The sequence below is a fragment of the Myotis davidii genome, unplaced genomic scaffold (genome assembly GCF_000327345.1).
Source record: "Myotis davidii unplaced genomic scaffold, ASM32734v1 scaffold88, whole genome shotgun sequence".
Taxonomy (NCBI): Eukaryota; Metazoa; Chordata; class Mammalia; order Chiroptera; family Vespertilionidae; genus Myotis; species Myotis davidii.
In genome coordinates this window covers 4,834,231-4,847,414 of record NW_006300377.1, presented here as the reverse complement: position 1 = coordinate 4,847,414, position 13,184 = coordinate 4,834,231, and the positions used below count along the sequence as shown (strand labels likewise).

The 13,184-nt window shown below is 46.7% G+C and overlaps 1 protein-coding gene across 1 annotated transcript in view; it reads right to left on the bottom strand.

Moving 5' to 3' along the window:
• The window catches only part of CSMD2 (CUB and Sushi multiple domains 2), a 495,158-nt gene that overhangs the window by 50,976 nt on the left and 430,998 nt on the right, over positions 1–13,184 (bottom strand). The window contains exons 45-50 of the mRNA XM_015572780.1: positions 12,516–12,661; positions 9,233–9,313; positions 8,637–8,750; positions 7,457–7,645; positions 4,889–5,035; positions 2,262–2,450 (exon numbers count right to left, since the gene is read on the bottom strand). Of these exons, the coding sequence (XP_015428266.1) occupies positions 2,262–2,450; positions 4,889–5,035; positions 7,457–7,645; positions 8,637–8,750; positions 9,233–9,313; positions 12,516–12,661 (866 nt within the window). The remainder of the gene's footprint in view (positions 1–2,261; positions 2,451–4,888; positions 5,036–7,456; positions 7,646–8,636; positions 8,751–9,232; positions 9,314–12,515; positions 12,662–13,184) is intronic.

Below are 13,184 nucleotides of genomic sequence, written 5' to 3'. Positions count from 1 at the left end.
CTATTTGTTATCTTACTTCTATCATTGACAGTCCCTCTAGGTTGTGGGCTGCTTGCCTGTGTTCCTGAGAAGCATCTACGGTACCAGTCTATAGAGTGTTTTTTCTTTAGTGGATTACCGGTATGTTTACCGGTAATAAACTTGCACTGTTTTATGTATATGTTTGATTACATACAGCCTTGTGACAGTTTTCCTGCATGTCATAAGCATTTGAATATAAATTAAAATGTTAAAATCAAATCTGATATTGTTTTACCTTTTATTTGGTGTGTGGAAGGTGTGCGGAAGAGGGGGTAGTCTTATACGGCGAGTATATAACAAACTCTGTATTTTGAGTGGAAATGTTAGGGGGTCGTCTTATACGCCCAGTCGTCTTATACGCCGGCAAATACGGTAGCTGTTGGTGGAGAAGTCCTGGTCTGGAAGCAGCCATGGCGAACGGGAAGAATGCCCTGGGCTATGCGGACGTGGAAAGGGACACAGCATCCCTGTCCTCAGAGGAGAGCCCTTCCACGCACCTCTGGAAAGGGACACGGCGTCCCTGTCCTCAGAGGAGAGCCACGGCCTCTGTGGAGGGAGGCAGTGAACAGAGCCTTCTGGGAAGGGACCGAGGGTGTGTGCTTGTTGACCACGGAGCCAGGAGTTCAAAGAGCACCCAGGGAATGGCTGGGAGGGAGGGCGGCAAAGGGAAGCTTGGGTCGGGATGGGGAGAAGCACAGAGCATAATGAGGATGAGTGGACAGAGCCTAGAGGGGCTTAATTCGGGGAAGTGACAAAAGATAAAAGACGTGAGAGACAATGGTCAGTTTTAATAAAAGCTGTGGGAAAAGATGATGCCCGATACAGTTAGAAACGGGAAGACCAAAGCCAAGTGCCATTTGCCACTTGTGGACAGTCAATTCTCCGTGACCTTTGCTTAGGGCATCAAACAGAATTCTAATGACACATTGTTTTGGGTCTTTGAGAAGGCCCGGGCCCAGGCAGAAGGCGGAGAGGGTCAGAGATGAGATATCATTAAACAGTGTGGCCCATGCTGGGGACCAAAGAACAAGAACATAAAACATCACTGTGATTTCCTGTGTTTGCCTCTATCACTGGCAAGGGTCTTTTCTGTTTTTAATGTGGTACATAATGATGAGACTGTAGGAGAAAAGACAACTTTCAGGAGGGCAATAAGTATCAACAGCTGTAGATTTCGCATAGGTTATGATTTAACAATCTCATTTGGGGGAATTCATTTTAAGAAATAAATGTGCATGTTCATAACAATGGACTTATAAAAATTTTAATAGCAGCACTTACAGTTGCAAAAAAAAAGAAATTCAAATGGCCAACAATAAAAGACTTGAATAAATGTCAGTTTTCCCACAATGCTATGCAACCACTGAGAATAATGATGAGGAAGTGTATTTGAATATATGATAGATGTTAATATTGAGAGTTTTGGATATTGATGGCGCCATTTCTGTAAACAATGTATAAAAGACGAAAAGAAACGTGTTCCATGTTAACAGTGGTGATCTCAATTGATGGGATTATAGGTCATTTTCTGCTTTTTCTTTGGTATTATCTACAGGTGTTCCTCCCCCCCCGCCCCCCCCAGATTACTAGTCTGAATGTATATTACTTTAAGGAAAAATAATCCCATAAATTATCAAAGGCAACACATGCAAACTGCCTGGTGCACATCGCAGGCCTGATGGCTGGTGGCGGAGAATGGTGATGGACACTGTTCCACCCTCTTTTCCTCCCTCCTCTCCTCTCCGACCTGGTGCTTCGGCCAGCCCCAACTGGTTCCCATGCCTTGTTTCTCTCAGTTCTACGCTTTGACAAATGCTCTTGCTGTTGGCTAGCATGTTTTCCTTGCCAATGCCTGGGCCCAACCTGCTTGCTCTCTGAGCTCGAGCCCAAGCGTGCTTCTTCTGGAGGCCTCCCTAGCTGTCCAGGAGGAGGTAGGTCCCTTCTCACCTCTGGCTCTTCAACGTGGCTTCTACTCCTGACACAGCCCTTCCTTCCTCAGTCACTTTGCATCTGTGTGGCTAATCCCATCTCCCTCTTGCTCTGAAGACACCGAGACTGTGCTTTATGCATATGCTTATCCCCAGGGCTAAAGATATTGTGGATCTTCAATCTATGGCTCCTGAGAGGATGAATTAATTACCAATGAGGAAGCCTGCATGTGGATATGATTGGACCTGGGACAAACCCAAGATGTGAGTAGGATCAGAGACACCTGTTATCCCTTCCCACCTGCTTCTCACCTTGACAGAGAGGAATGGCCTCACTCCACAGGTAGTAGCCCTGGGGATGCCTGGTACAAATGGCCATGCTGTGTCCCACCAAGCGGTAGCCGGCATTGCAGCCAAAGTGGACGGAGCCTCCGGGCTGGGTGCTGGTCTGGCCCAGGAGGAAGCCGTGGAGTGGAGCCCTGGGCAGGCTGCAGTAGGGCGCTGAACAAGAAGAGGAGGTCAGGGGACTACGCACAGGTGGGAAGACAGACAGACATGCTCCTTCCTACTCACTGTTCCCATTCTTCCCCCACTTCCCTGTCTTCCCCAGGGCAAAGTCCACTGCTATCTGAGTGGTCTTGAGTGGCTGATACAAAAATGGCCATGACAGCATATAACATTGACTACCCTCTGAGGGGGAGGGGAGGAGAGAAGAGGGGAGGGGAGGGGAGGGGAGGGGAGAAAACATGAAGCATTGGGTACCCTTCTCGGCCTTAGCTGTGCAGCTAAGTTCAGGCTCTCGAATCCCATCAACTCTCAGAGACACAGAAACAGAACCAATGGAGTCAGTCGGGTCTGACTCGGACACGCTCCTGAAGCTCATTCATCTCCAGTCTCCTTGCCTGTCTACTGGGATGGGTCATGTTTACCCATAGGTTTTTGGGCATTTAAATAGGATTGTGTTTGTAAAAGCCCCCAGCTCAGTGCTCAATAACTGGTCCTCCTCCTTTGTTCTGTCCTGCAGGGCGAGGGAGAGGGAGCTGGGGCAGTCAGCACATAGAACCCACAGTCCCGATCCCCTCAATGTATGGCTCTAAGTTATTTCATTCACTAAGTCAACAAATGGGTCTGGAGTGTCCATTATGTGCCTGGTGCTGTTCTAAGTGCTGGGAACACAAGCGAGAAACAGACAAAAATCCCAGCCGCAGAGAACCTGCAATCAAAGACCCTGCCGAGGGGTCCTCAGAGAAGTAAGTGCCCCTTGTTGCTCTGAGAGTCCCCGGCTGGGTCTCCCAGGGGGGCACGGGCTAAGGGGGAATGAGCGTGTCAGGCCCTTACTACATCCTTGCATGGTGAGGTCCTCGTGTCCCTCTGCTGGCGAATGTGTCTTAAATGCCCTCCTTCCACGCCAGACGTGCTTCCCTCTCCCGCTCTGCCGCCTGCGTCCTGTGTATATCATATTTACGTGTCTACCTCAGTCAAGAACAAGGCTCTCAGTTATACAATAGACTTAATCACAGTGATAGAGGCATTTTAAATTACGCAAGTCTACTGTATTTTAATTAAGTGCTAATTGCTTCACCGTGTGATTAATTCATTTTGTACTTGGCGTATGTATTGTAATTACAACTGACTCATTACCTCCAAACATGTGGTTAGTCTTTAAAGACATCATGGAAAGGGCAACTCCTTAATGGCTTTCAGCTCCTAGTTTAGCAACCAGCATAATGAACTGCTACTCAATGGCTATGTTTCCCTTTTGCCTGAGCAGCTGCTAGGAACTCAGCCTGAATCTTCCTGAAGGGGACCTTCAGGTTTCTGTGTGTCCTGAGGCAACTGAGGCCTGGAGAGGTTAAGTGATGTGTCGAATAGTCACTCAGCTGGTTAGTGACAGTGTTTGTGGGGCCACCCTCTTGCATACATGGGGGGGAAGGAAGTTCGGGTCAACTTTGCAGAGGAGATGGCCTCAGACAGTAAAAGCCCTTCTCCTCCCAGCTCCCCTTGGCTTCATCTGTCTTGCTGGTCCCTGAAGCCACACCCCAGGGTCCTTTAAGACTGTCAGTGGCCCACTAAGTTTGGGCTTGTCTGGACTAAGACAAGTGGTAACTCAAGCGGGCTGTAATCTGACATCCTTTCTAACCAATATCCTTTTAGAATTTGTCCAACATGTATTTGGAATACAGGCCACATGCAGGCAGGGGAAGTGTGCAGAAAGGACCTGGTGCCTGGTGGAACTCCCAGGTCTTAAGTAATTTGTCTCTGCCTCCAAGTCTACAGAACCCAGTTCGCTGGACCCACTCCCCTTCAGAATGGGGAGCAAGCAGCTTATCAGGTTTTCTTTCCAACTGCAGACAGTGATCCCCACCATGGGGTTCAGACAGATTCAATGTTCTCGGTCTCCTTACATCTCAGGGATGTTTCTATGCTCCCTGCAGATGGCTGCCTAGTCGGCCACCTGACTGCATGGCCTTCGCTCTGCCTCTGCCTAGAAGACATGGCTTGCAGAGCAGAGACAGGCCCCTGGACTGAAAATGCAGCTCATCTCTGGGCTGCCTGTCTACCATTTGCCAGTTGGAGACCCATGTCTTAGGGTTTTTCAGTTTTAAAGAAATTTCATTAGCATTTCAACAGGGGTAGGGCTGTGATCACCTTTCAGCATTATTAGATCAGATACATGGAATAACATTCTCCACAGTCACAGGCTGGCAGGGCCAGCAGATGAGAGGGAAGGGAAAGGACCAGAAAAGGGGAGGTGGGGAAATGTCAGGGCACTTGTGCAGCCACAGGTAAGAGAGACTTAGAGGAGAAGGCTGCCTGTCCCCTGGAGGAGCTCTGTCATGGTTGAAGGTATGGCCTATGGCTTATTTGGGTGTTTGGGGTGAGAAACTTAAGGGCTCATGGCCTTCGGCCATTCTCGCGAGTCCTTACATTTCACTCACCTGAGTACCGAATCTTAAAGCCCTTCCGGTTGTAGGCGTGGTCAGATGACCAGCGCAGGTACACAGAGTTGCTTGTGCTGGTGACAATCAGGGGAGCTGAGTAATTCCCACTGAGAGCTTTCAGCAGAGGACTCTGTCCTGAGGGACCTGGGGTGAGAGAGAGCACAGGACACGGGATTTCAGACTGACAGCCATCAAAGATACTAGAGTTGCTCCCTTTCATGTCACCACTTCCTACTTCTCCCTCCTCAGATGAAGGCATGAAGGCTCGGAGCGGCTGGGTAACTTGGTCAGAGTCAGCATCTCATTTGTTCTTCCACTCCTCTCTGCATCCAGGTCTTGCTCTAGGTGCCCGTCCTCCTGAGCCCTTCCTCCAGGGAACAACTGCCAATCCACAGTAGTTGGCAGTTCAGATAAAACTATTTGCCACCCTGGAACTTGCCCAAAGTCAAGCTGCTGGTTCATGGAAGAGCTGGTTTTCCCCTGGGAACTCCTTCCACCGTGCCACCCCACTTCTCTTGTGCATACTAAAAATAGCTTGGTGCCTCCCATATAGAAAGAATATTTACAGATGAATGTATGAGTACACCTAGAGGAAACATCAGGTCACAAATAACATAGTTCCCCACCTTCTTTTCCCAGACTCTCCCAAAAAGGCCTCCCTCTTCCTTTTTCCTCCCTACATGCCTGGGACTGCATCCTGAGGGGCTGGCTCCTGGAGGCAGAATATAAAGCTGGAGATTCCCATGCCCTGCATTTGTCACCCTGGAAAGAGCCCTGAGTGATGGTTCTAGCATGCTGCTGAGACAGCTCTTGGAAGCTTGGCGAAAGTCATGGGCCACATTAAACAAAACTGAGCCATCAGAACTGCGGGGACAACCCATGAAGAAGAGGTCAAAGGCTCAGAGAATGGCATGCCAGGACATTGCAGATCTATGTCGGACCAGAACACCCAACAGCTGCCCACATTCTCAGGAACTGGAGGATGAGCCAAGTCCTAAAGCCATAAGGAACGCATGGTGAGGGTGAGTACCAGCATCATCGACACCTGAGTAAGGACAGTCCTTTGTAGGCCACAACTGATGGGAGGAGATGCTGTCACAGCACCTGGCTTCCCAGTAGTGATTATTGATGGGGATGACAAGATTCTAGAATACAGAGGCCAGGTGGAAGCACTTAATAGTCAGAAGAAGCAAGGTTGGAATAATTGCCAAAAGGACAGCAAGGGTTGGAACGGCAGTCGGAGGGCCTGACCTGCAGGATCTATGAAGATGGCTCTCAGGACATGGAAGATGGATGGGTGGCTGACCTAAGTGAATATATGAACAAAACAGATCATGAATATATGATCAAAAGGGTGAGGAAAGCTAAGCCCAGTGGAAAGTTATAATCTCCCAATTTGGAGACGTGTGCCAGGTTTTATTTCTTGCTACAGAACACTTTGGCTGAAGAAGAGGCTGGGTGCCCATAAAAAGGGATTCTATAAAACAACATCAGTTGTATATAGTAGTGATTTTCTCAGCTCTTCCCCTCAAAAGACTTATCACTATTTACTCATATAACTGAATATTGGAGAAAAGAGAATGTCAAGATAGTTCGAAGATTTTTGGATACACAATTTTTGGACTCAAAGCACCACCATGGCTCCTTTGTTAGAGCAGGGGTGTCTGAGGTGGGGATGGTAATAAATGGCGGAAGGTCTCATAGTACAAACCTAACCAAGTAGAAGCCTCCATTGCAGCAGCTATGCCAGATGTAATCTACTCTTTGTTAGAGCAGATTAACATCGCCTTGGTTACATGACATGTAGTTATTGATCTAGCAATGCATTCCTTTTAACACCCATCAGAAAGAAGGACCATAGGCAATTTGCATCCATGTGCAACAGACAAGTGTATACACTCATGGTCTTGCCTCAGAGTTATGTTAATTCTCCTGCTCTCTGGCATAATACAGCATGAAGAGATGTGGACCATCTGGGCATCCTGCAGAATAGAACACACTGGTGCTCTATATTGATGACATTGTATTAATTGGATCTGATGAGCCAGAAGGGACAATTAGTGCAGCTGTCTTTGCAAGACACATCTACTCTAGAGGGTAAGAGATAAATCCTACAAAGTTTCAGGTGAAATTTTTAGGGTCCAGGGGAATGGGGTATGTTGAGACATTTACTCCAAATTAAAAAGCAAGTTATTGCACCTTTTCCTTCCCACCACCAAGAAAGAAGCAAGATGGTCGGTAGACTCCTTTGGGTGTTTGCGGGTAGGATAGTCTTCCCTGGGTGGTACTGCTATGGCCCATTCATTGGTTGACATTCAAGATGCTAGCTTTGAGTGAGGGCTAGACTGAGAAAGAGTTCAGCAGCAGGTCCAGGCTGCAGTATAAGCAGCCCTGCTGCTTGGGCCACACAACCCATCGGCTTCCAAGGTACTGGGGTTCCTGTGGTAGAGAAGACATTATGTGGGGCCTGTGGAAAGCTCTAATTGGGGAGGATGCAGCATAGACATCTAGGGTTCCAAAGCAAGCTGTCATCTGAAGTGAGGCATGAGGAAGTATTTGACTTACCATCAAAAATCTCAAACTCATCATACTGCTTCTCACTGAGAAAGTACTCCACAGTGACCGAGATGTTATAGTCGGGCTCCACTCTCACCAGCCAGGAGCAGGTCTGGAACTGAGGGTAGCTTCCAGGGTAGCTCTGACTCAGGATCACACCTGTGGAGTCTGTCAGAAGCTCATTCGCTGGGCAGTGCACTTGGAGAAAGAAAGAGAAATACCAGGTACATGAGACGGAGGAGGAACTAGACCAACACGTGTGCTTTTCCCTGGTGCAAAGACAACCATCGGAGAGCCAGTATCTGAGCACATTCAAACGAGACCCCAGCACCCGTCATTATACCACTGAGTCTAAGGGGTGACCTCAGATTCTGTGTCCCTGTTACCATGTTGCTGAGATGCAGGCCTGGCCAGTTGGAGCAAACCAAAGAGGTTCTGGAACAGAATGAAGGCTAAAGTTCACTTTCATTGGGGGCCGGCTGCTTTGGTGGTGGGTGGGTCAGCTCAACTGAAATAAAATCCTAATTCTCAGGCAGATGGCTCCTCTCCTCCTCACTAGTAATCCGCACTGCATTTACCCGACTCTTGCTTCCTGAGAGGTAGGGGAGAAGCCGACTTGTTTCTCCATAGGCTACCACATATTTGTTGGTAGTAACAGTACTAAAAATAGAAGTCGTACTAGTAATTATAATAATAGCCAATACTGAGCAGTTACTATGTGCAAGTGAGTAGAGAGCATTATTTTTGGTCTTAGTTGGGATAAATTAGTGAAGTGAACTCATCTTTTACAAAGGCCTCACACTGGAGTCAAGACAAATATGGGCTCTCATTTGCCTAATTCAGCACAGAACCTTGGGCATATCTTCACTCCAGTCGGGCAAGGTTGGTGTATGAACAAACCCTGCCCAAGAACTTCCTCCTTCCACTGATCACTGTGACATTTCCAGTGAATGCCAGTTAGATAAAAAGAAGACAGACATCCATGTGGCCATACAGCCAATTCCTTGCCCTGGACCTAGGAGCAGGGTAGGGAAACTATCTAGAACAATCACTCACTCATTCACTCATCCAAATAAACATTCCCTATGCGGCCTCTTCCTTCTTGGATAGGGACTACAGAGAGGAGTAGCACCAGGGCTGCGCTCTAGAGGAACTCCAGACCTGTAAGGGCATGGCTCAGTGCAGTTACCTTCACATATTGGGGGTGGGCCTTCAAACTGCAGGTAAGTACCAAGCTTGCAGGTCAGGATTTCATTCCCCACCAAGGTAAAGCCAGGGAGGCACCTGTAGCGTACAATGTCACCTGGCCAAAGAGAGAGTAACATGAGGATTCCCCAGAGAGGTCAGGGCTGATTAGCAACCCTTAGTACCTCAAACCCACTTCCAGGCAAGACTATCAGTGGTGAGTCGTGTTCTGTTCAGGCTCAAATAACTAGCTCAACTCCAATCAAATGACCCAGACAACTGCTGCTCCCCTCTCACAGCCCAGCCTTGCTGAGCTGAAGAATGTTTCAACATCCCAAGAACTTTTTATAGTGTTTTGCATGGATTTATTTCCCCAAAACATACTGACTTAAATAACAGTAAAAAACAGCTTTCCTGGCTTCTCTGCCCAGGTGTGGCGAAAAGCAAGAGTGAGGATAGTTGATGCAAACTCAGTTGATGGAATACCAACCATCCTGCACTGGGCCTACTGTTTCTCTCCAAGGACAGGAGGAGAGATGCGCCCCGCTGGCCAGCCCCCACCGCTACCTGGCCCCTCCTCGATGGTGTGGGAGGTGGTACCTATGTTGAATTCTTCATTCTCTGTGACGACTTCAGCATTGGGGAGGATGGTGGGAGGAGGGCATTTGGTGAGGGGATAAGCTGAAAGAACAAAGCAGACAAGTCCGTGTAAGAACATAGTTTTGGGGGCACGTAGCCATTCAATCCTCCTTTCCCACTCCTCATGCCCATACACAGCAGATATTAATGAGTATGTGTCTGTACACGGCGCAAATTTAACCGAGCACTGTTTTGCTTATCTGCTGTTAAGATTAATAATCAAGGAGAGAGAATCTAGGAGGACAGTGACAGTCACTAGCACGGATGGGAAGGGGGAGAAGCAATGATTGAGCGCCAGCCATATGCCAGGCACTTTCACACGCTGACACCTTTAATTCTCATAATAGCTGTTCCCACTTCGAGGTGTTCTTTCTCTACTCTGAGTAAGCTGAGATTCAGAGGGTTCAGATCCTCCTCCAAGGTTACCCAGGACGTAAGTGGCATAGGTAGGATTTGAATCCAAGTCTGGCTGCTTCCAAACCCTCTATTCTTTCCACTACTCAAGATCTAAATACCGTGTGTGATTTAAGTGAGTGCCCATTGAAATCGGCTTGTTTACCTTGACCTTTGCCTAAACACTTCTGGCTTCATGGATTTTCTAAATTGGAAACCACCCCTCTGGGCAGAGACTGGATTGTGTGTGAGGTAAAGTTTGGTGTGTGCTCATAACTCATTTTTCATTCATTTACCTGGCACAGGGCTAGGTGCTATGTAAATGTTAGCTGTTGCCGCCGCTGCTACTGTTATTATTTCCAAAGTCACCTCAACCCCTATATTTCTTAAAAATAGCATTCTTTTAAAAAAATTACCAATGTAATACACTGTCATTAAAGAAAATATGAGATTTTCTGTGAAAACAGTAGGAGGAAAATTAAATTCATCCATTGCCCTCACAGAGATAACCACGTTAATCCTTTACTGTAAGTGCTCAGAGTGTTTATTCTCTGTGGATATGAATATTTTTCTCTTATAAAATTTGCATCGTGGTATGTACTTTGTGCTGATCTTTGTGTGCATGTATAATTCAAGAACTCCCCATGTAATTAAATCTCTTAAAAAACATGATTGAAATGATTGCACAGTATTTAATTATACAGCCTAGTAGAATTTATTTAACAGATACTCTATTGTTAACCATTTAGGCTTATAAAATTTTGCCATTTAAAATAAAGCTGTGATAAGCATCCTTCTATATGTGCATCTTTTATTAATTTTTTATTTTTTTGGACTAAGAGTGATTAAATTTTATGACCTTTATAAAGTACAGGCATCTCCTATTAAATGCCAATAATACATTCCTAGAAACCAGATGTTCCATGCAAAGGTGCTAAGCGCCTACTTTCCATTACTTTAATGGGAAAAAATTATAATGCTTAACTCCAAATCCAAAAAAGTATTTAAAACTTAAAAAAAAATAAGCATATATATGCAACAAGCCATGTGCTAGAAGTTAAATTCTTTATTTTTTCTTTAAAATATTTTTATTGATTTTGGTGAGAGAGGAAGGGAGAGGGAAAGAAAGAAACAGAGGTGTGAGAGCGAAACATCCATTAGCTGCCTCCTGCAAGGGACTACAACTGCAACACGGGCACGTGCCCTGACGGGTAATTGAAGCAGCACCTTTCAGCGCACAGGATGACACCCGACCAACTGAGCCACACCGGCGGGGCTAGAAGCTGAATTCTTAAAACATCACTTCATGGTCACCCAATGATTAATGCAGTTGTGACACAACAGTGACTGCATGCATTGCAACATATACACTTTGCAAATCCTCCACAAGCATTCAGTGCCTCATGGGAACATTCTCGGCTTGAGACATTGTAAAACCCTAGGCAGGACAAAGGGTTAAATATGAACGACACCATGGGAATGTACCCAGCACAGCACTGGGTGGTGCAGCACCACAGTGAGCATACGCGGCGATAACTCTCAGAGCCCCAGTAGCGGGGAAGCACATCCCAAATGCTCACATGGGATTGTGACATTTTACCAGTTTTAAGTGGAACGTAGCTTAAGACTTCTCCCGCAGTACAATTTTTAAAAAACTATCATATTATGTTCTGAGGATTTAACTTTAATTTTTTTCTATAGTCGTGTCTGCTGAAATGTGTCGTACTGAGAGCCACATAAGCTTTATGAAGTGTGGGTATTGAAACCAAGAGACACTCTTGGGGTAACCAAGCAGGGTTAACCTGGATTTAACAGAAACCAGGGAGGACCATGACTGCATCTGATGCATGCTTCTGTTTTTCTCTCTAGGAAACCTGCTTCAACAGATACAGTCAACAGAGCATCAGTGTCTCCCACATGGGGAGCTATCATTCTTCTTCCATCCTATTCATTTAATGATCCTCTGTTGAGGGCTCACCCTTGGTCAGACAGACCCTGCGTTAGCTGTTGAGGATACACAAGTAAACACACACAGGCCTTGTCCTCACAAAATGTAGGGCCCTTTGGGGAAATAGTCATTAATCTTGGTATTTGTCAACTTGATAAATGACAGAAAGCATAGCATTTCTTTTCTTTTAGTTGGCGTTTGATAACTAGTTAGGTTAAACATTTTTTATATATCAATAGATTATTTGCATTTCTCCTTTTAACTCTCTATTCATGGCCTTTGCCCCTACTTTTCTTAGAAATTTGAAGAACCCTATGTATTTTTAAGATTGACTTTTGCCTGTTAAATGCATTTTCCCAATTTATCATTTCCTTGTTTATTTATGGTGCTCTTTTGATTTGTAGAAATATTAAATTTTTATTTAGCCAATTCTTAATGTTTTCTTTTATAGTTTTAGTAAGATTTGATAGCTTTCTTCCTCAGCCTCATTTATGCACAATATTTCCTAGGAAGTCCAGAGGCCCTGGACTCCTTTGGAGTGGGACAGCCTCTAGAAGATGCTAAGGGACAAGCTGGGGCACAGACAGGTGGACAGCCAGCCAGTGGGTTGAGGTGAGCAAGTGGGATGAGACGCCTCACTCTGTTGCCTCTAAGCTTGAACTTGGCACCAAGGATCAACGTCATGTGCCTCTCTGCCCTAACAGTATGGAGGAGGAGGAAAACTTGCATTCATGGAGCCCTGTGCTAGGAGATTTCACTCAGGCTAATACATTTCTTTCTTATAGCTTTGTGGACACTGAGGCTAAGAAGCTATGCCAGTCATTCAAAGTCACATGACTAGGAATGATGGAGCCTCGACTTGAGAGCCTGGCCCTTCCCACCAGGCCAGGCTTCCATACTGACCGGAGAAGGCTATGGCGAAGATCCCACCCGTGGCCGCATCACGGTGGAACTTGAGCAGGACCTGGTTGGTTGAGCTATGCACCACTTTCTTGGCCAAGCTCCTGGTGAAAACTCCGAGCTGCGGAGCTGTCTGCTGTGGCCCGTCCCTGCAGGAGGAAAGAAGGTCCTGGCATGTCACGAGTCACTATGACTGCCTACCCTGCCTGGGGCCACAGAGGCCTTAAAGAGAGACCCGGAACAGGCAGCTGTGACTTTTCTTGCACTCAACACTGTCTTTTCCCAATGTCCTGAGCACCTCTCATCCAAGAAGCAGGAGCCCTGGAGCCAGGCTGCGGGTTGTAGCACATGTTCTCAGTCCCAGGCAGCACTGGAACAGGGGTACGAAAGGTGTGCAGGAGGCTCGTGCTGCGGTCTGTGCTGCCCCATTTCCTTGTCCCCCAGCAAAGAGACCCCTAGCAGGACTCCCTGTCACTTTTCTAGGCAAAGGACTTCTTCCCTGGAAACTTGCCTAGCCCCTCCCATCTGTTCTTAGCCACTGCCTGGGATTCACCTGGAGATTAATCCAGGGCAGTTCTGGTTACAGTTCTCTCTCCCTGGGAATTTGGGACAGAGCATCCCACTATCCCATGTTGATTCTCAGAATGGCAGTGACCTTAAAACCAGCAGGAA